General features: G+C 38.1%; 1 protein-coding gene across 3 annotated transcripts in view; it reads right to left on the reverse strand.

The window, feature by feature from the left end:
• The window catches only part of zdhhc20a (zinc finger DHHC-type palmitoyltransferase 20a), a 51,726-nt gene that overhangs the window by 11,346 nt on the left and 14,356 nt on the right, over positions 1 to 26,024 (reverse strand). For 2 of the 3 annotated variants that reach the window (XM_053645728.1, XM_053645727.1), the window contains exons 8-9: positions 24,503 to 24,635; positions 22,812 to 22,938 (exon numbers count right to left, since the gene is read on the reverse strand). In XM_053645728.1, the coding sequence (XP_053501703.1) occupies positions 22,812 to 22,938; positions 24,503 to 24,635 (260 nt within the window). Of the gene's footprint in view, positions 1 to 15,344; positions 15,765 to 22,811; positions 22,939 to 24,502; positions 24,636 to 26,024 lie in introns of those variants that run through there. The other variant, XM_053645725.1, reaches the window with a different exon arrangement.

Here is a 26,024-nt window from a genome sequence, read left to right on the forward strand (position 1 = left end):
GTTAAGGCAGTGTTGGAAAATAATGGTGGCCACACAAAATATTGACACTTTGGGTCCAATTTAGACATTTTCACTTAGGGGTGTACTCACTTTTGTTGCCAGCGGTTTAGACATTAATGGCTGTGTGTTGAGTTATTTTGAGGGGACAGCAAATTTACACTGTTATACAAGCTGTACACTCACTACTTTACATTGTAGCAAAGTGTCATTTCTTCAATGTTGTCACATGAAAAGTTATAATCAAATATTTACAATAATGTGAGGGGTGTACTCACTTTTGTGAGATACTGTATGTGTGTGTAAAATATATATATATATATATATATATATATATATATATATATATATATATATATATATATATATATATTTATATATACACAAACATACACACACACACACACACATACACAGTATACACCCCTCACATTTTTGTAAATATTTGATTATATCTTTTCATGTGGCAACATTGAAGAAATGACACTTTGCTACAATGTAAAGTAGTGAGTGTACAGCTTGTATAACAGTGTAAATTTGCTGTCCCCTCAAAATAACTCAACACACAGCCATTAATGTCTAAACCGCTGGCAACAAAAGTGAGTACACCCCTAAGTGAAAATGTCCAAATTAGGCCCAAAGTGTCAATATTTTGTGTGGCCACCATTATTTTCCAGCACTGCCTTAACTCTCTTGGGCATGGAATTCACCAGAGCTTCACAGGTCCTCTTCCACTCCTCCATGACAACATCACGGAGCTGGTGGATGTTAGAGACCTTGTGCTCCTCCACCTTCCGTTTGAGGATGCTCCACAGATGCCCAATAGGGTTTAGGTTTGGAGACATGCTTGGCCAGTCCATCACCTTCACCCTGAGCTTCTTTAGCAAGGCAGTGGTCGTCTTGGAGATGTGTTTGGGGTCGTTATCATGCTGGAATACTGCCCTGTGGCCCAATCTCCGAAGGGAGGGGATCATCCTCTGCTTCAGTATGTCACAGTACGTTGGCATTCATGGTTGCCTCAAAATGAACTGTAGCTCCCCAGTGACGGCAGCACTCATGCAGCCCCAGACCATGACACTCCCACCACCATGCTTGACTGTAGGCAAGACACTTGTCTTTGTACTCCTCACCTGGTTGCCGGCACACACGCTTGACACCATCTGAACCAAATAAGTTTATCTCGGTCTCATCAGACCACAGGACATGGTTCCACTAATCCATGTCCTTAATCTGCTTGTCTTCAGCAAACTGTTGGCGGGCTTTCTTGTGCATCATCTTTAGAAGAGGCTTCCTTCTGGGACAACAGCCTGTTAAACCGTGTATCGGTTTATGTAAAAGCTATAATATTTGGTCATGCCACAGAGCGACAGTCATTAATTATTGTAAATAAAGCTAATGCTGGTGTCCCATATAAGTGGCAGCTGGGAATTGCACAGAGACTTCAGCACGGAGCTCTGACTTGAATGGAGCTCAGCATAAAGTTAAATCAGTGAAGCTCATTTTCAAAATGACCATTTTGTTGTAACTACAGAGTTTGCCAGAGGTAGTGGTTTCTTACCAAAAAGAAGTCCAGCCTGCCTGTCGCTGATGTCACGATTTCCCCTTGAGCTAGCAATGTAGCATGCAGCATTCTCAGAGACCTGAAGCGCAAGCTCGAAGCACGAGCTGATTTGCGAGCTCTTAGTGAACGCAAGCTTTTGGGTCTTCAGTGACATTGACTTTGTTTACTTTCTACATGTGCTTTTGTTATGTTTATGTGCTGTCTCCGCCCCTGTATTGTCATTGGTTGTTTCCCATAGGTTCATCATCATTGTTCTCAGCTGTCTCAGCTCATTGGTCACCCCTGATTACATTTGTCATTTAAACCCCTTGTGTCTCTTTGCACTTGGCGAAGTATTAGTGTTATCACCGTACCAAGCAATTATATACCCTGTTCCTCATTTTGTTTCATGTTCCTTGAACTTGTTCTCATTCTAGATTCTAGCCTTGCCCAGTTTATGCCTGTTTGCCAATCGCCTGACCCTTTGCCCGTTTCATGACCTCGCTATTGTCTCGTGTTTTGGATTTGTCTGCCTCTCTCTCTTTCTCTCCCTCAATAAACTCTTATCTGCATTTGCATCCGTCCTAACCTTCATTACATGGATTACATGACAGAATAGTTCAACTCACCATGGATGCAGCAGGAAGACGGAGGAGACGTCACGCTAAGGAAATCAAGCAAACCGTCCCAGCGTTGGATTCAATCCAGTTTCCTCAGTGGACTGTTGTAGATCAGAGCCACATGATGGAGGTTCTGGCTACCCTGAATATTTTCTTGTTGACTGCCAGATCTATTTTTTGAGCCTAGCGAACCCCAAGCTCGGTGAGAAGCAATGGCTAAGGTTCCTGTTGTCCCGGTTTTTTGGCCCAGCCCGCCAGTGGGCGCAGAGTCTAGTGGCCATGGGATCCAGGGGACTTATGACTGTAATTCAGTTTGTGGGACTATTCGTGATGGTGGTTGGCAGTCCAGAATGCATGGCCTTACTGGAGGATCTTTTCGGGGAGGCCTGTCTCACAGAAACTTGACTTGCTGTTCACCACCTATTATGAGCAGGCAAACTGGGTGACCTCCTCCCCAAAGGTCCTGCCTAAGACCCACTATGTGGTCTCACCTGCTGAGCTCCAGTCTGAGGTCAACGTGGCAACCTCAGCTCCAGAGCCCCAGTTGGAGGTCAACAGGGAGACCTCCTCCCCAGAGCTCCAGCAGGAGACCCATGAGGCTTTCTCATTCCCAGAGCTCCAGCATGAGACCCACGGGACGGTGTCATCCCCAGAGCACCAACCTGAGACCCATGAGGTGGTCTCACCTGCCAAGCTCCAGTCTGAGGTCAACATGGTGACCTCCTCCCCAGAGCTCCAACCTGAGACCCACGAGGTGGTCTCCCCTGCCGAGCTCCAGTTGGAGGTCAATGTGGCGACCTCATCTCCAGAGCCCCAGTCGGAGGTCAACAGGGAGACCTCCTCCCCAGAGCTCCAACCGGAGGCCCAAGAAGTAGTCCCAGTTCCAGAGGCCCAATTGGAGGTCAACATGGCAACCTCCTCCCAGAGCTCCAGAAGGAGACCCATGAGGTGGTCTCACGTGGAGAGCTTCAACATGAGACCCACGAGGTGGTCTCTTCCCCAGAGTTCCAACCTGAGATCCATGAGGTTGTCTCATCTCCAGAGCTAAAGCATAAAGTCAAGTTCCTGCCAGAGGTCAACGAGGTGACCTCCTGAGCCACGTTCCCGTCCCAGGTCGAAGAAGCGGCCCCCCGAGCCACGTTCCCGTCCCAGGTCGAAGAGGTGGCCCCCCGAGCCAAGTTCCTGTCCCAGGTCGAAGAGATGACCTCTCCAGCCAAGTTCATGTCCGAGGTCGACAAGGCGACCTCCCAAGCCACGTTCCCATACGAGGTCAACAAGGCAGCCTCCAAAAGTCAAGTTCCTGCTAGAGGTCAAAGAGACAACCTCTCAAGCCAAGTTTCTGTCCGAGGTGGAAAAAAGGGTCTCTCAAGTCAAGTTTCTGTCCGAGGTCGAAGAGACGGCCCCCCAAGCCAAGTTTCTGTCTCAGGTCGATGAGGCGACCTCCCACGCCAAGTTCAGACTAAAGGTCAACGAGGTGACCTTCCATGCCAAGTTCCAGTCTGAAACTGACGCCACGACCAACCAAGTTCTCCTCATGCCTGAAACCGACATCACAACCAACCAAGTTATGTTCACACCAGAGTCTGTTGACACGACCAACCAAGTGCCCCTCATGCCTAAAACCGATGTCACAACCAACCAGGTTCTGCTCACGCCTGAAGCCAACCTCACGGACAACCAAGTTCTGATCACACACGAGTCTGATGACACGGACAACCAGGTTCTGCTCACGCCCGAATCTGCTGACACGGATAACCAAGTTCTGTTCATGCCCGAGTCTGCTGACACAACCAACCACGTTCTGCTCATGCCTAAGTCTGTTAACACAGCCAACCAAGTTCAGCCTGCAGAGTCGAAGGAGGACGATGCTCCACCTGCCTGCTCCACTGAGGACGATGCTCTGCCTTATTGCCTCGTTGAGAACGCACTTCTGCCTTCTTGCTCAGCTGTGGATGCCGCTCAGTCTCCCGGTTCAGATGAAGACATTTTGCCCAAAAGGCCAGGACCGCCAGGGGAGGGGAATGGGTTCTGTCACGATTTCCCCTTGAGCTAGCGCTGTAGGATGCAACATGGTTGGAGACCCAAAGCGCGAGCTCTTAGCAAACACATGCTTTTGGGTCTTCAGTGACACTGACATTGTTTACTTTTGTGAGGGAAATTACTCATTTTTTGTAATAAGTTTGTTCTTGTTCTGTTTCATTCTCATGTGAGGATAACGCCTAAGGCGGCCATGTCATGTCACTGAGATCAGTGCAGAATGTTTATCTGCTTACAGAGACACAAACATGTTCTTCTGTTCAAGGTTCGTCTAAACATCTTCCAAGATCCTAAAACAAAGCCTGTTTGAACTGCCTCAAACTGCCTCTTATCGGTACACAGAATTATGTCATGCTCTGCATTTCACATATATAGTAGTGGTTTAGTACAAGGACCTCAGAGCGCTCTCATTATTTTATCCTGTTTTATTCTATCCTGTATCAACTATCTTTCTGTAATAAACCTTTTTACCTTCAGAGGACGAGTCTGCGAGTGTTGTCTAATTTCCACGACACTTTCTACACGTGCTTTTGTTATGTTTTTGTCCTGTCTCCCTGTCTCCACCCCTGTATTGTCATTGGTTGTTTCCCGGTGTACCATCATTGTTCTTAGCTGTCTTGTGTTTCACCCCTGATTATGTTTGTCATTTAAACCCCTTGTGTCTCTTTGCACTTGGTGAAGTATTAGTGTCATCACCGTACCAAGCGATTATACACTGTTCCTCGTTTTGTTTCATGTTCCTTGAACTTGTTCTCATTTCTCGTTCTCGATTCTAGCATTGCCCAGTTTATGCCTGTTTGCCAAACGCCTGACCCTTTGCCTGTTTCTTGACCTCGCTATTGTCTCGTGTTTAGGATTTGTCTGCCTGTCTCTCTCTCAATAAACTCTTATCTGCATTTGCATCCATCTTAACCTTCATTATGTGGATTACGTGACAGCTGACCATGACAGCAGTCAGTGTGAGAAGCGGGAGAGAATGAGGGAGAGAATAAATAAATATATTCAAAAATATAAAAAAATATATAAATAAAATAAGATCTGCTTTTATTAAATAATCTCAGCATTGTACATATTTAAACTAAAATATCAGCTCAAGTCAATATCAAAATCACTTCATATTGCGACGCCGCACTTGAGCTATAATCAGTGTATTTGTCTTGTTTTCAGTATACATATAAACATTTTTAAAATGAATAACTTATGATTAAATTATTGTGTTTTTCATTGAGAAGATTTATGACAAAATATGAGGGATGCACCGAAATGAAAATTCTTGGCCGAAGCCGAAACCGAATATAATGAAAAACTTGGCCGGAAGCCGAAGGCCGAATACTGAACACATTCTTTCGTGTTTTTTCCATATATTTTGCCATTTTTTTTCATCATTGCATGAATTAAATAGTCAAAATGTGCTTTTTACGATTTTGTCTTGCTTTTCAAAGAAAAAACACAATTACAAAAACTACAATTTCAAAACATTTATTTAACACTGAACTTTTTTTTTTCCATTCGAGCAGGCATAGGCTACCAACAAGGCACAATATAACTTTAAATAAATAAATTAGTAAAATAAAAATATTTTTATGTGGTCATCTTTGAGCCCCCCTTGAATAGCCTATGTTAGGCCTATAACTGACTGCTGAAAGAATGTAACACTCTGTAGCCTACAACAAAAAGTGCATTAAAAAGTGCATTGACAAGAGTGCAAAAAATGGTTCTATTCGGTTATATACGGATGATTATATTGGTGATATATACCGCTCGCGTCCCTGTACACCTCGGAGTATTATAATAGATATAGGATTTGTCTGCCTGCCCTTAAATAAATACGTCTTTACCTGCTTCCGTACTCTACTCCCTTACGTCTCGCGATGTGACAGAAACATGCTCCGGAACAGAAACAAAACAAACGCACATGTCCACAGCTCGTGCATGCGCACGCCCCCTCATCGAGGTCGTTACATTTGCGTGTCTCACTCTGGTTGCTAGGCTATTTGGTCGCGTCATCAAACATGTCATTGTTCGGTCAAATTTATTCGGCCTTTTCACCTTTTCAAGTGCTTTTTTTTTTTTGCTATTTCGGCCGAATAATTTCGGTTGCCGAACATTTGGTGCGTCCCTACAAAATACACAAAACAAGTTTTAATATCCAATGCATGTTTGCTGTTCATGTTAATTTATATTTAAGAAGATTTAAATTTTGTTGGTGTGTTGCGTGTAACATCAGACCACTAAACGCAGCCAAACTTCATGATATTAATGGCATAAAGTTTGTTTATTTATTTAATTATGCCTCTAATTCTGATTGCTTAATCTAATTAACGTAATTTACATTGCCTTTTTTTAAAATTTCTTTTTGCAGTTTTTTTTCAAGTGGAGAAGTTGATCAGAAGTTGAAAAATTTATCCATTTTCATAGTTACAATAAATTTTTCAAATGATAGCGTTCTTGCTCATTTTTATCTATGAAAAGGTTTTCATGTTTTTTTTTAATTAAATGATTACTGTTTTGAATGTCCTGCAAATCATGGCTTATTTTATGTAAACAATGGATCAACAAAAACATTATGACATTATGTATGTAGACTGATTTGTTTTATTTATAATTAATGATGCATGAATGTAGGAATATTAAAAATAATTGATGAAAACTAATGATAAGAGAACGTTGGGGGAACATTATGGGAACATTCTACAAACCTAAAAACAACATTCTATTTCAGTAAATAAAAATTTTCTCAGCTAACCAAAAACAAACCTTAAAAATGTATATTCTGGGACGAAAAAACTAACGTTCCCAGAATGTTCTGGGAACCAAAAATTGTTAGCTGGGTTCTGATATATTTACAATTTTAACATAGTTTTATGCATTGGACGAGCGTAACTTGTGTAACATGTTGCATCATCGAAATTGCAGAGTGGGAACAGGCAATTCGTGTGATACCACTCCATCTTATCAAAACTCTTGGATATATCAGCTAAAATGAAAAAGCGTAAAATCAGACATTTTGTCATGGTTAAAGCCACCACACCTGAAGAGGAATAATGCTAGTTCTGACACATCGGATTCATCTAATAAGGAAGATGATGCAGCTGCCAACACCTCCGTTGTCGATTCTGAAATTCACAGAACTAGCCAGAATGCTAGCACGAGTAAGAAAACAGCTACGAAGCAGTACAATTCAGATTACCACAGTTTAGGAGAAGAACCTGACGCCGCAGTGCGACACTTGCAGCAACATTTGACAACAAAACATGCCACTTTGAAGTACAAAATCACTTGAGTTTTCAGAGGAAATTGAACATGTTGAATCAAAGCAAAGCCACAAGTAACATAACTATAGTGCTATGAAAAAGTATTTGATTTCTTCTGTTTTTGTGTCTCTCATACTAAATAGTTTTATATCTTCAAACAAAATACAAAAAAACAAAAAACAAAGGAAACCTGAGCAAACCCACAATACAGTTAAAAAAAAGATTTATTCAAGCAAAAAAAGTTATCCAACACCTGTAACCAATGTAAAAAACTAATTGCCTCCTTAAACTTAAAATCTGGTTGTGCCACCTTTAGCAGCAATAACTGCAACTAGAGATGCACTAATGTATTGGCCAATAAAGGCAATTTTTCACGCTATTGTAGCTTAAAAACATCTGATGATCAGGACTGATTATATCCGGTCAATCAAAAGATGGAGGGAAAACACATTGAATTCGTGCTGTGTGTAAAGATGTCTCATCCATGGAATTACTTTAAATTGGGTGACAATGACAACAAAATTGCAGTTTGAAAGCGCTGCCCTGCATGTTAATGAATGAGTGCTTTTACACCGGACGCTGCAGCAGTGAAGCGGGAGTTTCGGTGTCAAAAATGTTTTTTTGCCGCGCTGTTCGCACTGAATTAATGCACCAGTACACGGTTGAAAGATTTAAATGAGTTGACAAAACAGGTATATATTGCACAGAAAAATATATTTGTAGAGTAGTATGTCTCATATCCAGTTAATGTTAATGAGTTAAAATCATAAAAAAAAAAGTTTATATTACGTTTGATGTTCAATGATGAAGTAGAAATGCTTTTGTTTGTGGTGAGTGAATGTGAGCCTAACAAGGGTTTTTTTTTTTTAAGATAAGAAGTCTTAATTTAATCCTCAGAATTTAGTTAATGTGTTAATGTTAATTTGTTTTCTGTTTATGAGACCAGTTACTGTGAAACAACTTGTTGAAATAGAGAATAAAGTTTTTATTTGCATTTCCTTCAGAATTGTGGAAGTAATTATTATTAATTTAAAAGAAGGTATAAAAAGGCAGCACCACCAAACTATCGGTATTGGCAAAGGTCAAGATCACTCTGAATAATCGGTATCAGCTGAGAAACTTAGCATAGGTGCATCTCTAACTGAAACCAAACCCATCCGATAACCAGAGAGCAGTCTTTCACTTATTTCTAGGAATATGCTTTGGATCATTGTCTTGCTGCATACTCCAGTTGCACTTGAGTTTCAACTTACGGACTAAAGACTGGATATTCTCCTTTAGGACTGTCTGATAGAGAACAGAATTCATGTTTCCCTCAATTACTGCAAGTTGCCCAGGCCTTGAAGCAGCAAAGCAGCCCCACACCTTTACACTGGCACCACCATCATTGACAGTAGGTATGATGTTCTTTTTGTGGAATTCTGTGTTTGGGTAATTAGTAACTATGGGGGCAAATACATTTTCACACAGGTCCAGTTGGTATTGGATAACTTTTTTGCTTCAATAAATAACAATTTAAAAACTGTATTTTGTTTTAATTTCTGAGACAATTTAATATCAGATCAAAACAGAAGAAATCAGAAATATACAGAAGAAGAAAAATACTTTTTTTCACAGCACTGTATAGTGTCCAAAGCGCAAGAAGCATCATACTCTGCAAGCCTGCTAATTGCTAAAGCATGTAAGCCTCACAATTTGCTTACACTTTGTTTACCTCTCACAAAAGAGATTACTCGTATTATGTGCGGTGAGAAAACAGCAAAACAGCTTGATCTTATACCCTTTTCCAATGACACGATCACTCGCAGGATCATCCAATATGGCAGATGATACCAGGAGTACACTAATCGAGTGCATTAAGATTAGCAGGTGCTTTTCACTGCAGTCAGATGAAACTAATGATGTAACAGATTTGGCCAGTTTGCTTGTTTACATTTGTTATGAGTTTGACAGCGAATCACATGAGGACTTTTTGTTTTCTAAGCCTCTGTTAGCACATATTTGAGCTTCTGAATGGTTTTATTAAAGAAAATGGAATTGACTGGAAGAAATGCAGCCAAACAGTTTAAAGAAGTTGCCCCATATGTAAAGTGGATCCACTCCAGTATCCATTGTGAGGCCTTGGCAGTTAAGAAAATGCTTATGGATTTAAAATCTGTGCTAGATTCTGCTATCAAAGTTGTGAAATTGATTAAATCTCGACCCATGAATTCACATCTGTTTAGTGTGCTCTGTAATGAAATGGGCAGTGAACATGTGCAGCTTTTACTACATACTGAAGTGAGATGGTTTTCAAGAGGCAAAGTGCTCACACAGCTCTATGAAGGTCACTTCAAGTTGCAGATATTTTGACATCAGGTACAGTCTCCCCTAGCAAGTCTGTTTGAGGATCCAGTGTGGCTGGAAAAATTAGCACATTATTCTCATGTTTGTATGAGCTAAATTTGGTGCTACAAAGGCTCAGTTTCAATGTTAAGGTGCATGATAAAATCACCACCATGAAGAAAAAGCTGTAGCTTTGCATCAACAAAGTCAGAACAAGCAATGTCTGTATTCCCAGCTCTAGAAACCTTTGCCACAGAAATTTTATTGTAATTGTAATTTGTCTGTAAAAGAGTAGCTGGATTGCTCTGGTCCCTTTAATTTTTGCAATGTTTGTATTTGTTGAAAAAGTAATAAATTCACAGAAAAAGAACAGCAATAAAATAATTTAAATAAAATAAGTACCACAGCAGCATAATAAAATTAAAATGTGTGAGAGCCACTGATCTAACTTCAGTTCACAAAAGAGTTTATAGCATCTGGCTGGGCACCACCTAAGCTTTCCGTGTACAAACATCCTCGATGTTCTCATAAAACAAAACCATAATAATACCTGTATAAAATTTTAGCTAATGTTAATCTGATTCCTAAATAATCTTCTTAATAAATACTCTTTTCAGATTACAATTTGCTAATTTGCTAGCTATGTTGCTAGGTGAATCATCCATTTTTTTTAACAAACACCAAAGTCACTGAAAAATTATGTATATTTACAAATTTGCAGCCAACATTTCAAACTGGAGGACTATAAAAGAGATTTGAAAGTGGAGTTACTGGGTCTTCCACCAAAGATGATACTAAAGAAATGGTGATTCTGTCTTTATTTAGAACGAAATGGAGAACATAGAAGCTCCATGGCTGGAAAAGCCAGCCGCTCTTCCTGAGGACATTGTTAAATTTAAATGTATATTTTCGGGGCGCAGCTTTTAGTTGCTTAGTGGTAATAACGCCTTAAGTGGAAAACCAGTGTCCTCCAAGTCCAACACAACCAACGCAAATTAACTGTCTACAAAACAATCATTTTAAATAAATAAGTAACACAACCAACACACAACAATTATCTAAAGAGATAATCTAACGAGAGTATCTAAAGAGATGCTATCAAGTATTAAGCTAAAGGAAATTTAATTTACTAAAAACATAATTTAAGAAACTATTATAATTTTATTATGAGCTAAATATATGAAAAGATTGTATTGTTTGTGCTGAGTAAATATTAATGAATTTGTTAAGTATAGGATAAATAGTAAGTAAGTAAATGTTATTTATATAGCACATTTAAGTGCTGAACAGAGTAAGAAAAAGTTAAATAGAAAACAGAATAAAACCAAATAGAGACGGACAATAAACAAGAGTAAAATTAGATTAAAATGCAAGAAGAAGAGATACAATTCAGCCTCTTTTTTAAAAATTATAATAGAAGGTGCAAGGCAGATATCCAGTGGCAATTGATTGAGGGGCAGCGACTGAAAAAGCTCCATCACCCTTAGTTTTTAAATGGAATCAAGGGACATACAAAGGAAACCCATCAAAAGATCTTAAAAATCTGCTAGATGAATGTGGAAAAATATATTTGTGATAAGAAGGAGCTTGATCAATTAGAGTTTTAAAGACAAACAACAGAATCTTAAACTGGATCTTAAAATGGACCAGGAGCGATGCTAAAATTGGGGTGACATGATCATGTTTCTTTGCCCTGGTCAACAGCATTGCAGCTGCATTTTGAACCATCTGAAGATAAGCAAGAGATGACTGAGGAAGACCCAAGTACAATGAATGACAATCTAAAAGCGATCTGATAAAAGCATGAATAACCGATTTTAATAACCGTAATTGATAAAAACTATTCTTAATGACTGAATTTATTTGCTTGTTTAAGCATAATTCTGAGTCCAGGATGATACCAAAGTTCTTAACCTGGGAAGAAACTGAGGGGAAATGATTGCCAAGCTGATTAATGATTAAAATTATTTCATTTTTGTCTTCAATAAATGCTTTATGGAATATATTGGTAATGGAATATATTGTATTACTGAATGGACTTTTATTTTGATGGGGAGGTACTGTTTTGGAAAAAAAAATTAAAAATTGTGTGCACTGGGAAGAGGGCAGCGGGGAGGAAAGTTGGAAAATAGAAAATATATATGGAGGAAAGTATTAAAGAAGAGCTCGTCATAGTGTCTTTGGATTTTATTTGGGAAATAATCCCCATAACAGCCACAGATGACTATTACATTATAAAAATTATTAAAGCGCACCTATTATGGTTTTTCAAACATTACCTTTCATGTATATAGCTGTTTGTGAACGTAAAAAGACTGTAAATTTTTTAAAATCAAAGCACACAACAAATGGACTTATTGACTCCCAAAAGAAAGAACCGATTCTGAACAGCTGAAACGAGTCATTAGCAATTCCAGACTTACTTCCTGTACTAACCTACACTGGTTGGTAACAAAAAAAAACCCGCCTTCATTGGCTGCTCGCGAACAGCATGTACTTTAACCCGCCCTCAAACACTACAGTTGAGGTTGCATCCTGAAAGAGTTAGGTTCATGTCTAGAAGACATTGTTTTCTGTACTGCAAAAGCAAAACCACTTTGCATGGACTCCCAAAGAATGAGGATGTAAAGTGTCGGTGGTTATAATTAATTTAAAAATGATACCACAGCAGTTCAACTCCGACCTTCGCCAGTGCACAGCTGTTAGCCTGTTAGCTGTTAACCTCTGCTAACCAGCTAACTCATGTTACTGTCAAACTGCATATAAACTTACCACTGAGAAACGTGCTCTTTTCGCCGTGCTTGCTGAAATTGAAGTTGGTTACTGGCATAAAGTTGGCTTGACATTGGACATTCAATATTCGCAGATATTCGCAAATTAAGGGACAGTATCTAAAGTTACATATGACGTCAGTATAAACGTTTCTAACTTCAGGAGCACTTGAAGAGAATGACTTACGTTCATAAAACCAACTGTATACTATTCATGAAGGAGTCAGCTATGATGCACACCTTTTAGATTTTTGATATTTAATAAAATAAACTATCAAATCATGCGTAAAATTTGCCATGTACAGCCCCAATACCAGAAATGTTGGGATGCTGTGTAAAACATAAATAAAAACAGAATGCAGTGATTTGGAAATCCCATAGGTTATTCACAATAAAGCATAGAAAACATATCAAATGTTTAAACTGAGGAAAATTTACCATTTTAAGAAAAAAATATTACACAATTTTGAATTTGCTGGCCGCAACACATCTAAAAAAAAATTTGGGGCAGGAGTAACAAAAGTCTGGAAAAGTAAGTGTTACTAAAAAGAAACAGCTGGAGCAACATTTTGCAACTAACTAGGTTAATTGGCAAAACGTCACTAACATGATTGGGTATAAAAAGAGTATATTAGAGAGGCTCTCAGAACCTAAGCAAAGATGGGCAGAGGTTCACCAATCTGCGAAAAACTGCATCTACAAATTTTGGAACAATTTCAGAATAACGATCCTCAACGTAAATATCATCATATACAGTACATATCATCAAAAGCTTTCGTGAATCTGGAGAAATCACTGTGCGCAAGGGAGAAGGGTGACAACATTGCATACCTGTGATCTTCGGGCCCTAAGGTGGCACTGCATTAAAAACAGGCATGATTCTGTAATGGAAATCACTGCATGAGCTCAGAAACACCTCCAGAACTCACTGTCTGTGAACACAGTTGGCCATGCCATCCACAAACACTGGTTAAAATCCTACCATGCAAAAAAGAAAGAAACAATATGTGAAAATGATCCAGAAATGCCATCATCTTCTCTGGGCCAAGGCTAGTTTAAAATGGACTGAGGCAAAGTGGAAAACTGTTCTGTGGTCAGATGAACTGGAATTTGAAATTCTTTTTGTTAACCATGGGCGCCGTGTCCTCTAAAGAGGATTAAAGAGGAGAGGGACTATCCGGCTTTTTTTTTTTTAGCAGCGCTCGGTTCAAAAGTCTGCACCTCTGTTGGTATGGGGGTGCATTAGTGCCAATAGAATGGACATCTGGTAAGGCGCTGACAATGCTGAAAGGTATATACAGGTTTTAGAGCAACATATGCTTCCATCCAGATTACATCTTTTTCAGGGAAGGCCTTGCATATTTCAGCAAGAAAACTTACTGCATCTATTACAACAGCATGGCTTCATAATTGAAGAGTCTGGGTGCTGAACTAGCCTGCCTGCAGTCCAGACCTTTCACCAATAGAAAACATTTGACGAATCATGGAACGAAAAATAAAACACGGAAGGCCCAGTATTGTTGAGCAACTAGAATCCTGTATCAGACTCAAATGGGACAACCTTCCTCTCCCAAAACTCCAGCAACTGGTCTCCTAATTCCCAGATGTATACTGATTGCTGTTAAAAGAAAAGGAGATTCTAAACAGAGGTAAACATGGCCCTGTTCCAACTCTGAGATTTGTTGCTGCCATCATATTTAAAATTACCTTATTTTTCCCTTAAAATGGTACATTTCCTCAGTTTAAACATCTGATATGTTCTATATACACTATGTTGATTAAAATATGGGTTTATGAGATTTGTAAAACATTGCATTGTTTTTTTTATATTTTACACTGTAAAAAGTATGACTTTAATGATAAAAAGTAACAAAGTAAAAAAGAATGACTTACACTAACAAATACTGTAAAAAAAAAAAAAAAAAGTAACAAAGTAAAAAAGTAAAGTATTCATCTAGGTGTCAAGTATGATGATTCAGATTTTTGCTATTTTTACCCTGCATGAACCAAAAAAACCTATACAAACTGACATTTTTGGTAACTGTAATGGAGGTTTAGGATGGATGCAAGTGCAGATAAAAAGCATTATTATAGACAAGATAGGTAGACAAATCCAAAACGTGAGACGTAGGTATGCTCAAACAGGCAAATGGTCAGGCGATCGGCTAACGGGCATAAACAAGGCAAAGCAGAATCGAAAAACGAGGACAAGAACAGGATCAAAACCATGGCACAGAAACAAGGAACAAAGGCTTAGCATGGTGATAACACTTAATACCTCGCCCTTGGCTTGAGAGGCTGTCACGTCGACCTCGGACAGGAACTTGGCTTGAGAGGCCACCTTATCGACCTCGGACAGGAACTTGTGCTCTCCGAGGTTCAGGTGTGGGGTGGTCTCGTCCACACCGCAGAGCGATTATATGATATCCCCAGCCTGGCTTGAATAAGGAGCTATGGCTACTGCACAGCCAGTGGGAGAAACAAAGCTCAAGGTGGAAGCGATGCTGCCCATGAAGCTAGAGGGGGAGCGACGCTCTCCACAAGGTCCGAGGGGGGAGCGAAGTTCTCCCCGAGGCTAGTGGGGGGACCGAGGTTCTCCACAAGGCCAGTGGAGGGAGCGATGTCCTCCATGGAGAAGGAAAGGGGAGCAACATGCAGCGCGAAGCAAAGAAATTGATAATACTTCACCGCACTGTGGATGCAGCAGAATTTTTTGAGGTGGCCTTGTCTGGAGATGAGGTCGCCGCGTTGACCTCCGGCTGGAGCTCAGCAGGTAAGACTGCCTTGTGGATCTCAAGCTGGAGCTCCGCACTTGCGCTCATGTGGAGCCGTTTGTGGGTACATCAGCTTCTTTTAAAACATTCCTGGGAGCAGAAATATTATCCGCATTGTCTTGTAATTGGGAACAGGTGTGTCTGATCATTTCTCAAGAGAAGGTGACGTGGCAGCGTGTAGCTTTGGGAGTTGTAGTTGTCGGCTATGTTTGTAGTTCGTGGTGCATTTTGGGAAAGAGAGTCGCTGGTTTGCCGTAACTTGACAGAACTGCGTATAGTTTAATTTATTCAAGTACATGTTTAGACAGATTGTGGATGGGAGCCAAAGGAATTCTAAATTATCTACATGAGCAGCATTTCCAGTCAACCTTTTGAGCGCTGTTGAAGTGCTTCTCTGATAAAGAAAGGTATGCCACATGGAACTACGTGTAGTGTTGACATTCAATCTGAAAAGATAATAATAAAAATAATAATAATAATAATAATAATAATATCAAATTGCTCAGTAATCAATTAGTTTCTCAGTCACTCACTCTCTACACACAGTTCCCTATACAGTTTTCAAAAATGACGATTGAGTCAACAAGGCAGTTATCTGGTGGCCAGCTGACAGACATAAAATGCACAACAAACATCTTTGAAATATTAAAACATTTGTGTATTATCCGTACTTTCAATTTTTCAATAATAGGACTTTTTTTGTTGTTGAAAATGATCAATTCCAATACGGGTTATTTTGAACCCCCTTTATGCATTCATGTAAGTTGTTTGGTTCATGCACTTTAGTGTTAAATATAAAAAACGAAAAGGTCTGCGTTATAGCTGACACTTAGATGAACACCTTACAGCTGGTTTTGTGAGTGCAAGTCATTCCCTTCAAATGCTATTGAGCTTTAAATTATGGAACATTTTGTGTATGAGCCCATACGGTATAAAAACATCTCAAGATTTAGATATAATTTGACAGTTTATTTTAATAAATATCAAACATCTAAAAAGGTGTGCATCATACCTGACAACTACATGAACACTTTACAGTTGGTTTTATTACTGCAAGTCATTCCTTTCAAATGCTATTGAAGTTAGAAACGTGTATACCAATGTTGTATGTAACTTTAGAAACGGTCCCTTAACTTGTGAATCTCGAACGTCCAATGTCAAGCCAACTTTATCCTAGTGATATAGTTGTATATGTGTACAGCCAGTGCACAACTGTTATCTGTTAGCCTCTGCTAACCATCTGACAGACATTTTTTCAGACAGAGCTGAAACTCAGATATGGTAGTGGGCATTTCCTTTTCGACACATGCTGTAAGACCAATCACAACAGACTGGGACATCTGACCAATCAGAGCAGAATAGGCTCTCTGAAAGGAGGAGATTAAAATGAATCCTTTAGAATGGATCCTTGAACAAGTCGTTTTTGACACTGGGAAAAATGTAATGCTGCAATTTAAATTATGAGCAATTTAAAGTGTTTTTTGACCTTGGATGCATGTAAATCTACTGAATGAGACCTTCACAACAAAATTAGGCACGTTTCAAAACCATAATATCTGCGCTTTACATAATAAATCATCATCATCATCATCATCATCATCATCATCAGGTGGCCAAGCACTGGAGATGCATAGGCACCCTATTATTCTGTCATCCAATTCTTCTTCTGGCAAGGGTGTCTATGGCAGCCCGTAGAACCGTCTGGTTAAAATGTTGTGAAATTTGGCACACTGATTGGGGAGGGCCTAAGGAACAGTCTGACCAAATTTGGGCCAAGTGCTGCCAACATTCTAGCGCCACCATCAGGTCAAATTTGGGCCTAATTTGGAAGTACATTTACAGTCAGAACTTTTGCACCGTATGTCCAAAATTTAAAAGCCAGGCATCCCTGGATTCCCTGGGTCAAGATGAGTTCATGACGTGAACTTCTGCCTAATTAGATTTCTGTCAGCTTGGATTTGGTCAAAAACTATTCTTTTGCTACTCCTCCTAAAAAGTTTGGCTAATCATCACTAGATTTGGCAGTCATCTTGTGAGTAAGCTTTGCAAAAGGCATAAAATGGTTTTTGAATACTCCAAATGGTTTGTCCATAATGGGCCAACAAATCTGACAGCATATGTACATTCAGTAGGCCCTGGATGTACCCAAGACGTTTTGTGACTGTGCCACCTTGTGGAGGCTTCACAAGAACTGGAACAACATTTTTCCTTACATCATTTGAAGAGTTTGTGCTAAATTCCCAAGTTCTTTTTTCCTCGAATTCACTGGGGTATGCTGAAGTGAACACACACCAAGATCTGAAATTCAAGTGTACCTCCTGTCGATCATCTTGGATTTTGTCATAAAATGTTTTTTTTTTTCAGTACTCCTCCTACAAATTATGTCCAATCAACACCAAATTTGGCATACATACATAATTTTCAAACCAACTGGACAAAAGTTATCAAAAGAATGTTGATATTCGAAATGGTCTGACTATATTATGCCAACAAAGCCAAACAGGATGTGAAGCTGTAACTAAGCAACAACCTTGCACATTGACACAGAACTTAGTAGGCACCTACAGGACCATGCCCTGAGGCTATGCAACAAATCTTGTGGCAGTGCCACATACTGGTGAAAAGTTACTAAAACATCTACTTCATCTTATTATTTAAATGATATAATCCATGCTTAAAATAATGATCAATTAATGTTACTTTAGAATTTTGAAGTAATTGCTCTTCAAAGTCACAAGATCTGTCAATATAATTGAGCTAGGACATTTCAAATTGGTAGACAATCAAACCCTTGAAAATCAGTTCACAGTGACCTACTCTATGCTTACAATAAAGATCAATTAATTTTACTATATAATTTTAAAGTAACTGCTCTTCAAAGTCAAAAGTCCTGAATGTGTCAATATAATTGAGCCAGGAGGCTATTTTGATTAATTATAAAATGGACATTTCAAACTGGTAGATGATCAACCCCATGCAGTTTAGTTCACAGTGAGCTAATCTATGCTCAGAATAAAAATTAATAAAATTTACTGCAGATGTAATTGCCATTATAAACCGCAAGATTTGTCAATTTCAATAGAGCCAGGATGCTATTGTAATTAATTATAAAATGGACAATTCATTTGGTAGATGATTAAACCCAGTCACATTATTTGGCTACACTATGCTGAAAAAATGGTTAAATTTTACTCCAGAATGTTACTGTATTTTGCCTTTTAAATTAAAAAAAAAAAAAAAAAACAAACAAACAAAAAAAACGCAACTGAATTAAGCCAAGTTTAATTTATTATGAAATGCTCACTTCAAACTTTTAACTATGGTCTAATAGGGGATTCACAGTGGTGCATTGGGTAGCATTGGTACCTTACAGCACCAGGTTGCTCAGGTTTGATCCGGAGTTTGGGTTAATTTCTTCTGAGAGTTTCACATGCTCATGTGATTTTCTGGTTGTCTCCCACTGTCCTAAAACTTACAGGTAAGGTGGCTTGCCTATGCTAAATTCAGTCAACCTTTTCTTATCTCATGGTATATTGTTTCTGAAACCCCTAACACCACTCATATTGATATAACAAATACTCTGATGTGTCCTATCAGAAGATTTTTTTTGTTTGTTTCTCATTAATTTCAGCATTACAACACTGACTATTGGTTAAGACTTAATTCATAATATGTAAATACTTAAGGTACCTGTACTCATTAAGCCCATGTGCACTTTAAGCCCAGTTTCAACTTTAAAAAAAAAAAAAAAAAAAAAAAGACAACAATACTTTGTGCTATTCATTATTTTAACTAACTCAGCTATTTGTTACCTCCATGTGATTTTTTTTTTAATGCACACCAATCACATTTGCCAATGTTGAGTAAGCCCTATCTGTGTGCATGCAGTCTTGGGGGGACTAAGACTCCGATATCATCACTTTTCTGCTATTTTCAGTCAGTTCTTTGGTAAGTATATTTACATTATGTAAAATGAGATGTTAATGTTTTGATTCTTGTTCATTAGGGTTTGTTACTTTAACAATTTATGCTGTTTCCATCATATGGAAAATAAGTTTTATGAGGTAGCACAGAGCAAATCTCAGAGTCAAACCATTAGCTTCATTTAGAGAGATACACTACCAGAGAATTAAACATGTCAAGTCTATACACTGAATATTTTCTGATTCATTTTACTTCATGCGACAAGTAAATACATCATTATTAGTTTTGGAGAGATTAATATTTAAAAAAAAGCATCCCAACCAGAGTGAACACAAGTTAACTTTGAATAAAATAGCTTTATATTTCTGTATGTGGGCAAAATATTAAAATTACTATGATGCTTAGTCCACATTATATTTAGGATTATATAAATATACATTTTACTTAGAAAGGAACACATTTTTTCCCCACTATTAGTGACTGTGGAATCATTAAGCCTGGTATGCTCCATTTAAGCCCACCTAAAATGAGAAGACCCCCTAATTTTGATAAATTTTCATTTTACTCGTGTGATGGTAATTCTTTGTGTTCTTTTACCTTACTGACCTAATTTACAACTTTATTTAGATAGGCCTACATACATTATGAACTATGCACTATTTAGAACAATTTGGCTATATTGAATATAGGCATTGGCTAATGTGAATTATCTTTTGTTTTCAGTGAGAAAAATATAAATAAAGAAAAATGTGTGTGTGTGTATATATATATATATATATATATATATATATATATATATATATATATATATATATATATATATATATATATATACACACACACACATATATATACATACATTATATATTATATATTATATATTATATATATATATATATATATATATATATATATATATATACACACACACATACATACATACCCACACACACACACACACACACATACATACATACACACGAAAATTTTACAGTAAAATGAATTCATCTTGGTGAGTATAGAGTAGGTTACAATGAATGCTCATTACGTCGATCACGACCTGCACAACCTGTAATTTCTGACTCTGTTTTTTGACCTATTAAGAAGATCGATCAGTGGTTGTCTTGTGATCAATCCCAAGACAACCCCTGATCGATCTTCTTAATAGGTCAAAAAACAGAGTCAGAAATTACACAATGTGGCAGTGGGGGTGTGGTCGAGCGGTAGCTGTGGACAGAGAGGAGGTAGGTTGAACAGGCATGTAACACGTGATCACACTCACCTGCGTCTTATTACCGGCAGTCTACATATTTGTCCCCATTTGTGCTTTCAGTGACTCCTGTAACCAGAGTGTGAGAGATAGCTTGCGAGACATGTGTGCACACACGCCAAAAAGCATGAACTTGAACCTGACGGCACGAAAGTTGCAAGTTTGGGATGGATCCGTTTCCTGTCTTTGTGGTGTTGTTTATTGTTGGGTTTATGAAAGTGCGCTGAAAGCATTGACTGAATAAATGCGAGCCTGGAGCTCAGTTAAAATTCCACCTGTCTCCCGAGTCTTCCTCCACGCCCTCTCTCACTGGGGTTCTACACACAAATAATTTAAAAACACATCTCACTTTTATTTTCTATTCATAGGCCTTATGATTTATAAAAGATGCTTTGCCAATGCTCTGCCATCAAACACTTTTGAGCATACGCTTGTGAGACTATAAATTTACCATAACAACCAATAGCAAGTACAGCAGCTGTTCAGCTGTTCATCCACCAATCAAAATGGCAGACGAAGTAGAAGCAGGTAGGGGGAAAAAAGAAATATTTTCACTCAGAATGGGAAGAACATTTTTTTCTTTACAATGGCTAATTCAAAATGTGTCAAATTTGGCAAAAACAAATAAAACATGAAAACAAATCTCTCAAAATAATCTCTCAAACTTCAAATTTAGAGTAGACATGCATGTTCTACATGGTGGATCTCAACATAGTAATAAAATGAAAAAGTAGATCTTTTGTCATAGAAGTGTGAGCAACCCTGGTCTACCCATTTGTAATGTCCATTTTATATTGAAATCAAAATAGCCTCCTGATTCAATTATATTGACAAATCCAGTGACTTTAAGAACAATTTCTTTAAATTCTACAGTAAAATTAATTCATCTTTATTTTGAGGATAGAGTACTTCACTGTGAACTGACATGAGTGAGTTAAATTGTCTACCAATTTGAAATGTCCCTTTTATAATGAATCCAAATAGGCTCCTGACTCATTTATATTGCCAGATCTTGTAACTTTGAAGAGCAATTACTTTAAAATACTACAGTAAAATGAATTGTATTGAAATCTTTATTGTGAGCATAGAGTAGGTTACTCTGACCTGATATAATGGGGTTTGATCATCTTTCAATTGAAATGCCCATTTTATAATGGATTAAAACGTGCCTCCTAGCACTATTATATCGACAGATCATGTGACTGAAGTGCAAGTACTTTAAAATTCTACAGGAAAATTAATTGATCTTTATTGTGAGCATAGAATAGAATCGCCGAGCTGATGAGTGGGTTTTAGACTTGAAATGTCCCTTTAACTGTAAGATGAAGTAATATTAATATTTTGGTGTGAGATACTTCCTCTGCTAAATGAACCATGTACACTTTTTAAATTTTTATTTTATGGTTAGATAATAATAATAATAATAATAATAATAATAATAAGTTTTCTTAAAATATGTTTTTAGTATTTTTTTTTTATTTGGCTTAATGCTTTATAGCATCTCTTTGACGATCGTTTTCTGCTTTTGGCGTTATTACCACCAAGTGTCTAAAAGCCGTGTCCCTAAAAGTTAAGTGTGACTAGCTTTACCACACAAAGAGTGGCTTAACCACACCGGAAAAAAGTAGCTGAACTGAGATAGTTGAACTAGCTAATCTCTGCTAGCAAATGCTTGTCTTCATGCACGTAGCTACTAGTAAAATGGGTAGCAAGTTCATTAACACAAATGCAAATAATCATGTAACACCGATAGCTAACATTATCATAGCTACTTATGTTGTCGCTAACTTCGGTTATTTGACTATCAGTTATTTGAGTGTAATTTTGAAAGACTACAGTTACTATCTGTCTATCTCCTGTTGCTCCTATCGCTTGCGCAATTCTTTATATTATGGCTTGGACATGTAGGGTTAGTGGTCACAGTAACTCAAAAACAAAATCCTCATCCTCAGTCATTACTGTTGCTTGGGTAATCATTTCGCTCTACTGCAAGAATTTACTTACAAAGCAAAGTGATTGGTTATTAGCAGTAGCCAGCTAGCAATCTGGGTTATCTGAATATACCATTAGTGCTGCCTCCCATTCCCAAATGTCCACCATAACCGTTGTAGTTTCTAAAATTTTGCATCCACCTCCAAGAAACATCAAACAGTATTCATGTAAGTATTCAAACAGGGAAATCTCGCTACAGACCCCACTGAGTCATCGCTGCCGGACATGAGTAGGCATGTTTACAACAGCTCTTAATGGCTCAATTTCAGATTTTGACCAGTGTCCCTTTAAATGTATTTTTATTTACCTCGAGTAAATAGGCAAGCACCAGTATTTCTTTTGGTCTCCAAAAACCTGGGCAAAATTTTTGCAGTAGCCCAGAGTAAAGCCATTTTTATCAGCACCGTTTCTGAACACTGGGGCTCTGAAAGCCTCTGTCAGGAGAAGAGAGAAAGCAGATATCAGTAACTGTACCACTCTCATTTCACTTAACACATATAACAAAATGTATTAAAAATGTAGAATGCAACTCACATTATCCACTACAAATAAAACTGTACATCGTCTCAACACTGACCCAAACCAGCTTGAAACTTACTTTACGTAACCCTACCTTAATTTATGCTCTTCCCACATAACAAACAGCTATAACTGAAGTTATAAAATAGGCTGACCAAAACAGAAGACAAACAGGATACAAAAAGATTTCAATATTAATAGAAAACAGTGAACGAAATAGTGAAATTACAAGATTAAATACAGTCCTCAATGGAAGTATTAGAACGACAAGGCCAATTCTAATGTTTTTGCTATACACATAAGACAGGTGGGTTTGAGATTAAAAAAAAATAAAAATAACAGACGATAAATCAAAATCAAAATTTCAGCTTTAATTTCCTGATATTTACATCTAGATGTACTGGACTACTTAGAACATGGCAACTTTTATTTGAACCCACCCAGTTTTCAAGTGATCCAAAAAAATATTGGAACATGTGACCGACAGGTGTTTCTTATTGCCCAGGTGTGCCCTGTTAGATTGACTGCTTAAACAATTGATAGCTTTGAATTTTATCTCTCGGGTTGCGCAAGAGGTTCAGATCAGAGAGCTGTCTAGGGAGAAAAGCAAACCATTTTGAAGCTGAGAAAAGAGGTAAAATCAAAGCCAACAATTTGTAATGCCCTGAAAAAGAAAGAAGCCACTGGTGTACTAAAAACCAGACATTGGACAGGTTGGCCAAGGAATACAACAGCATACAATACAACAGAAATATAGAGGCCATACCCACAAGATGCAAACCCCTCATCAGAAGTAAGAATCGAAAGGTCAGATTAGAATTCGCAAAGAAATACAGTGATGAGCCACAAAAGTTCTAGACCCAAGATTAACCTCAACCAAAGTGTGGAGAAAGAAAGGATCTGCTCGTGATCCAAAACATACAAGCTCATCAGCCAAGCACAGTGGAGATAGTGGACTACCTCCTACATGGGCTAGCACGGCTGCTTCTGGAACAGGCTCACTAAGCTTTATTGCTGATGTAACTTGTGATGGTAGCAATAGAATGAATTCAGAAGTCTAGAGAAACATTCTGTCTACCAATTTACAGAGAAATGCATCCAAATATAATTAGGGGGGAACTTCATTGTGCAACAAGACAATGACCAAAAACACACTGCAAACACAACAAAGGAATTCATCGGGGGGTAAAAAAAAATTCTAAAAAAAATTAATACCTCTAGATGTAAATATCAGGAAATAAAAACTGAAATTCTGATCCATCATCTCATACCTAAATGCCTAAAGTGCATAGTAAAAACAAAAGAATTGGCCTAGCTGTTCCAATACTTTCAGCAGGGACTGTAACTGAGTTAAGAACAACCAGCCATACTATGTGGTCAGAGACAGACTGAATTACATTATTGTTTTAAAAAGTAAAAATAAATAAATAAATAAATCAAAACAAAACACTTTAGTATAGGTCAAACTGTATGGGTTACCTATAGTGGTCCTGTTCTTGGCCACGAGCCAGATATGGTAGCTGAACAGTGAGAGGATGCTGATGAAGAACATGGCCGCCAAAAAGAAGAGGAACAGCACGTGGAACTTAGCATGAGTGTCTGGCAGCTGATTCTGTTTTCCAAGAAATGAGGGGCACTTTTTAAATATTTCATAATGAGCACTGATCTACATTACATGCAACCTGAGTGGTTTTACTGACTGATGAATGAATGAATGATGAAAATCTATATTTCCTCCTGGATCAAAAACATCTTTTCTAAAACACGTAAAGATAGATAAATAAATAAAAAGATCGCTACTACATATTTATCCAAGGTGCTAAAAGGCTCATGAAAAATGCTGATGAAGATAAACAATCACCATCCACTTTATTAGGAACACCCGTACAACTGCACATTCATGCAATTATCTAGTCAGCCAATCAAGTGGCGGCAGTGCAATGCAAAAATCATGCAGATACAAGTCAAGAGCTTCAGGTAAATGTTCACTGTGTGTGACTTCGATCGAGGCAAGGTTGTTGGTAGCAAATGAGCTGGTTTGAGTATTTAAGATAGAAGTGACAGTTCTGAGAGTGGAAACACATTTATGTGAGAGGTCAGAGGAAAATGGCCAGACTGATTCGAGCTGCAGGAAGGATATAGAAACTCAATCACTCTTTACAACCATGCTGAGCAGAAAAAACATCTCAGCATGCACAAAACAAACATCAACCTTGAGGTGAGGTATGTTGTGCTGCTGCCACATGATTGGCCGATTGGATAACTTGCTAAATGAGCAGGTGCACTGGTGTTATTGTTAAAATGACCAGTGAGTGTATATCACTGTGATCTTCATTAAATCTGCATATAATGTATTTTCATAAGCAGACCTCATTTGAATTACTTCCACAAAAGTATCAACTGCAAGAAAATAATTGCTGAGTCAGTTAATTAGATCTAAATTACATCTAACACAATCACTAATATTATAAGAAAACAATACATAAATATAACTGCTAGCAGCTACTCAGGGGCCAAGCACTACATAGCACCACCTTGGGGTCAAACGACACCAAAGTTTTGTCCTTCCTCAAAACATGGTCTTCAGCATAGCTTTTTATGTCAATACAATGCATCACTGCAGAGATATGACCCCTTTTTTTGGCTAATGTCTGCCACATTCCATTGTAGATTTCAAAAGCAATACATTACATCAAACGTGACAGTCTCCAAGCAATAACACGAAAAAAATATCATGATTTTATATCCAACAGTTGAGTTATGCACACTTTTTGATTATTTCACAGACTGAAATCTATGCATTGTTTTTGTAGTATTCTAGCACGAAAGGCTTTGTATGCTTTGCACAACAGGATAGGCATCAACATTTTCCCCCAACTTGGCATGGGTCTACAAGCATTTATGATACACTGTTGGATTCAGTTTGATGATTAGAGGTCTTTTTTTTTTTTAACATGATTTTGTGAATTCATATGTGCGTTTTCAAAATATGACCTCACTT

The sequence above is a fragment of the Ictalurus furcatus genome, chromosome 16, assembly GCF_023375685.1.
Source record: "Ictalurus furcatus strain D&B chromosome 16, Billie_1.0, whole genome shotgun sequence".
NCBI classification, from domain to species: Eukaryota; Metazoa; Chordata; class Actinopteri; order Siluriformes; family Ictaluridae; genus Ictalurus; species Ictalurus furcatus.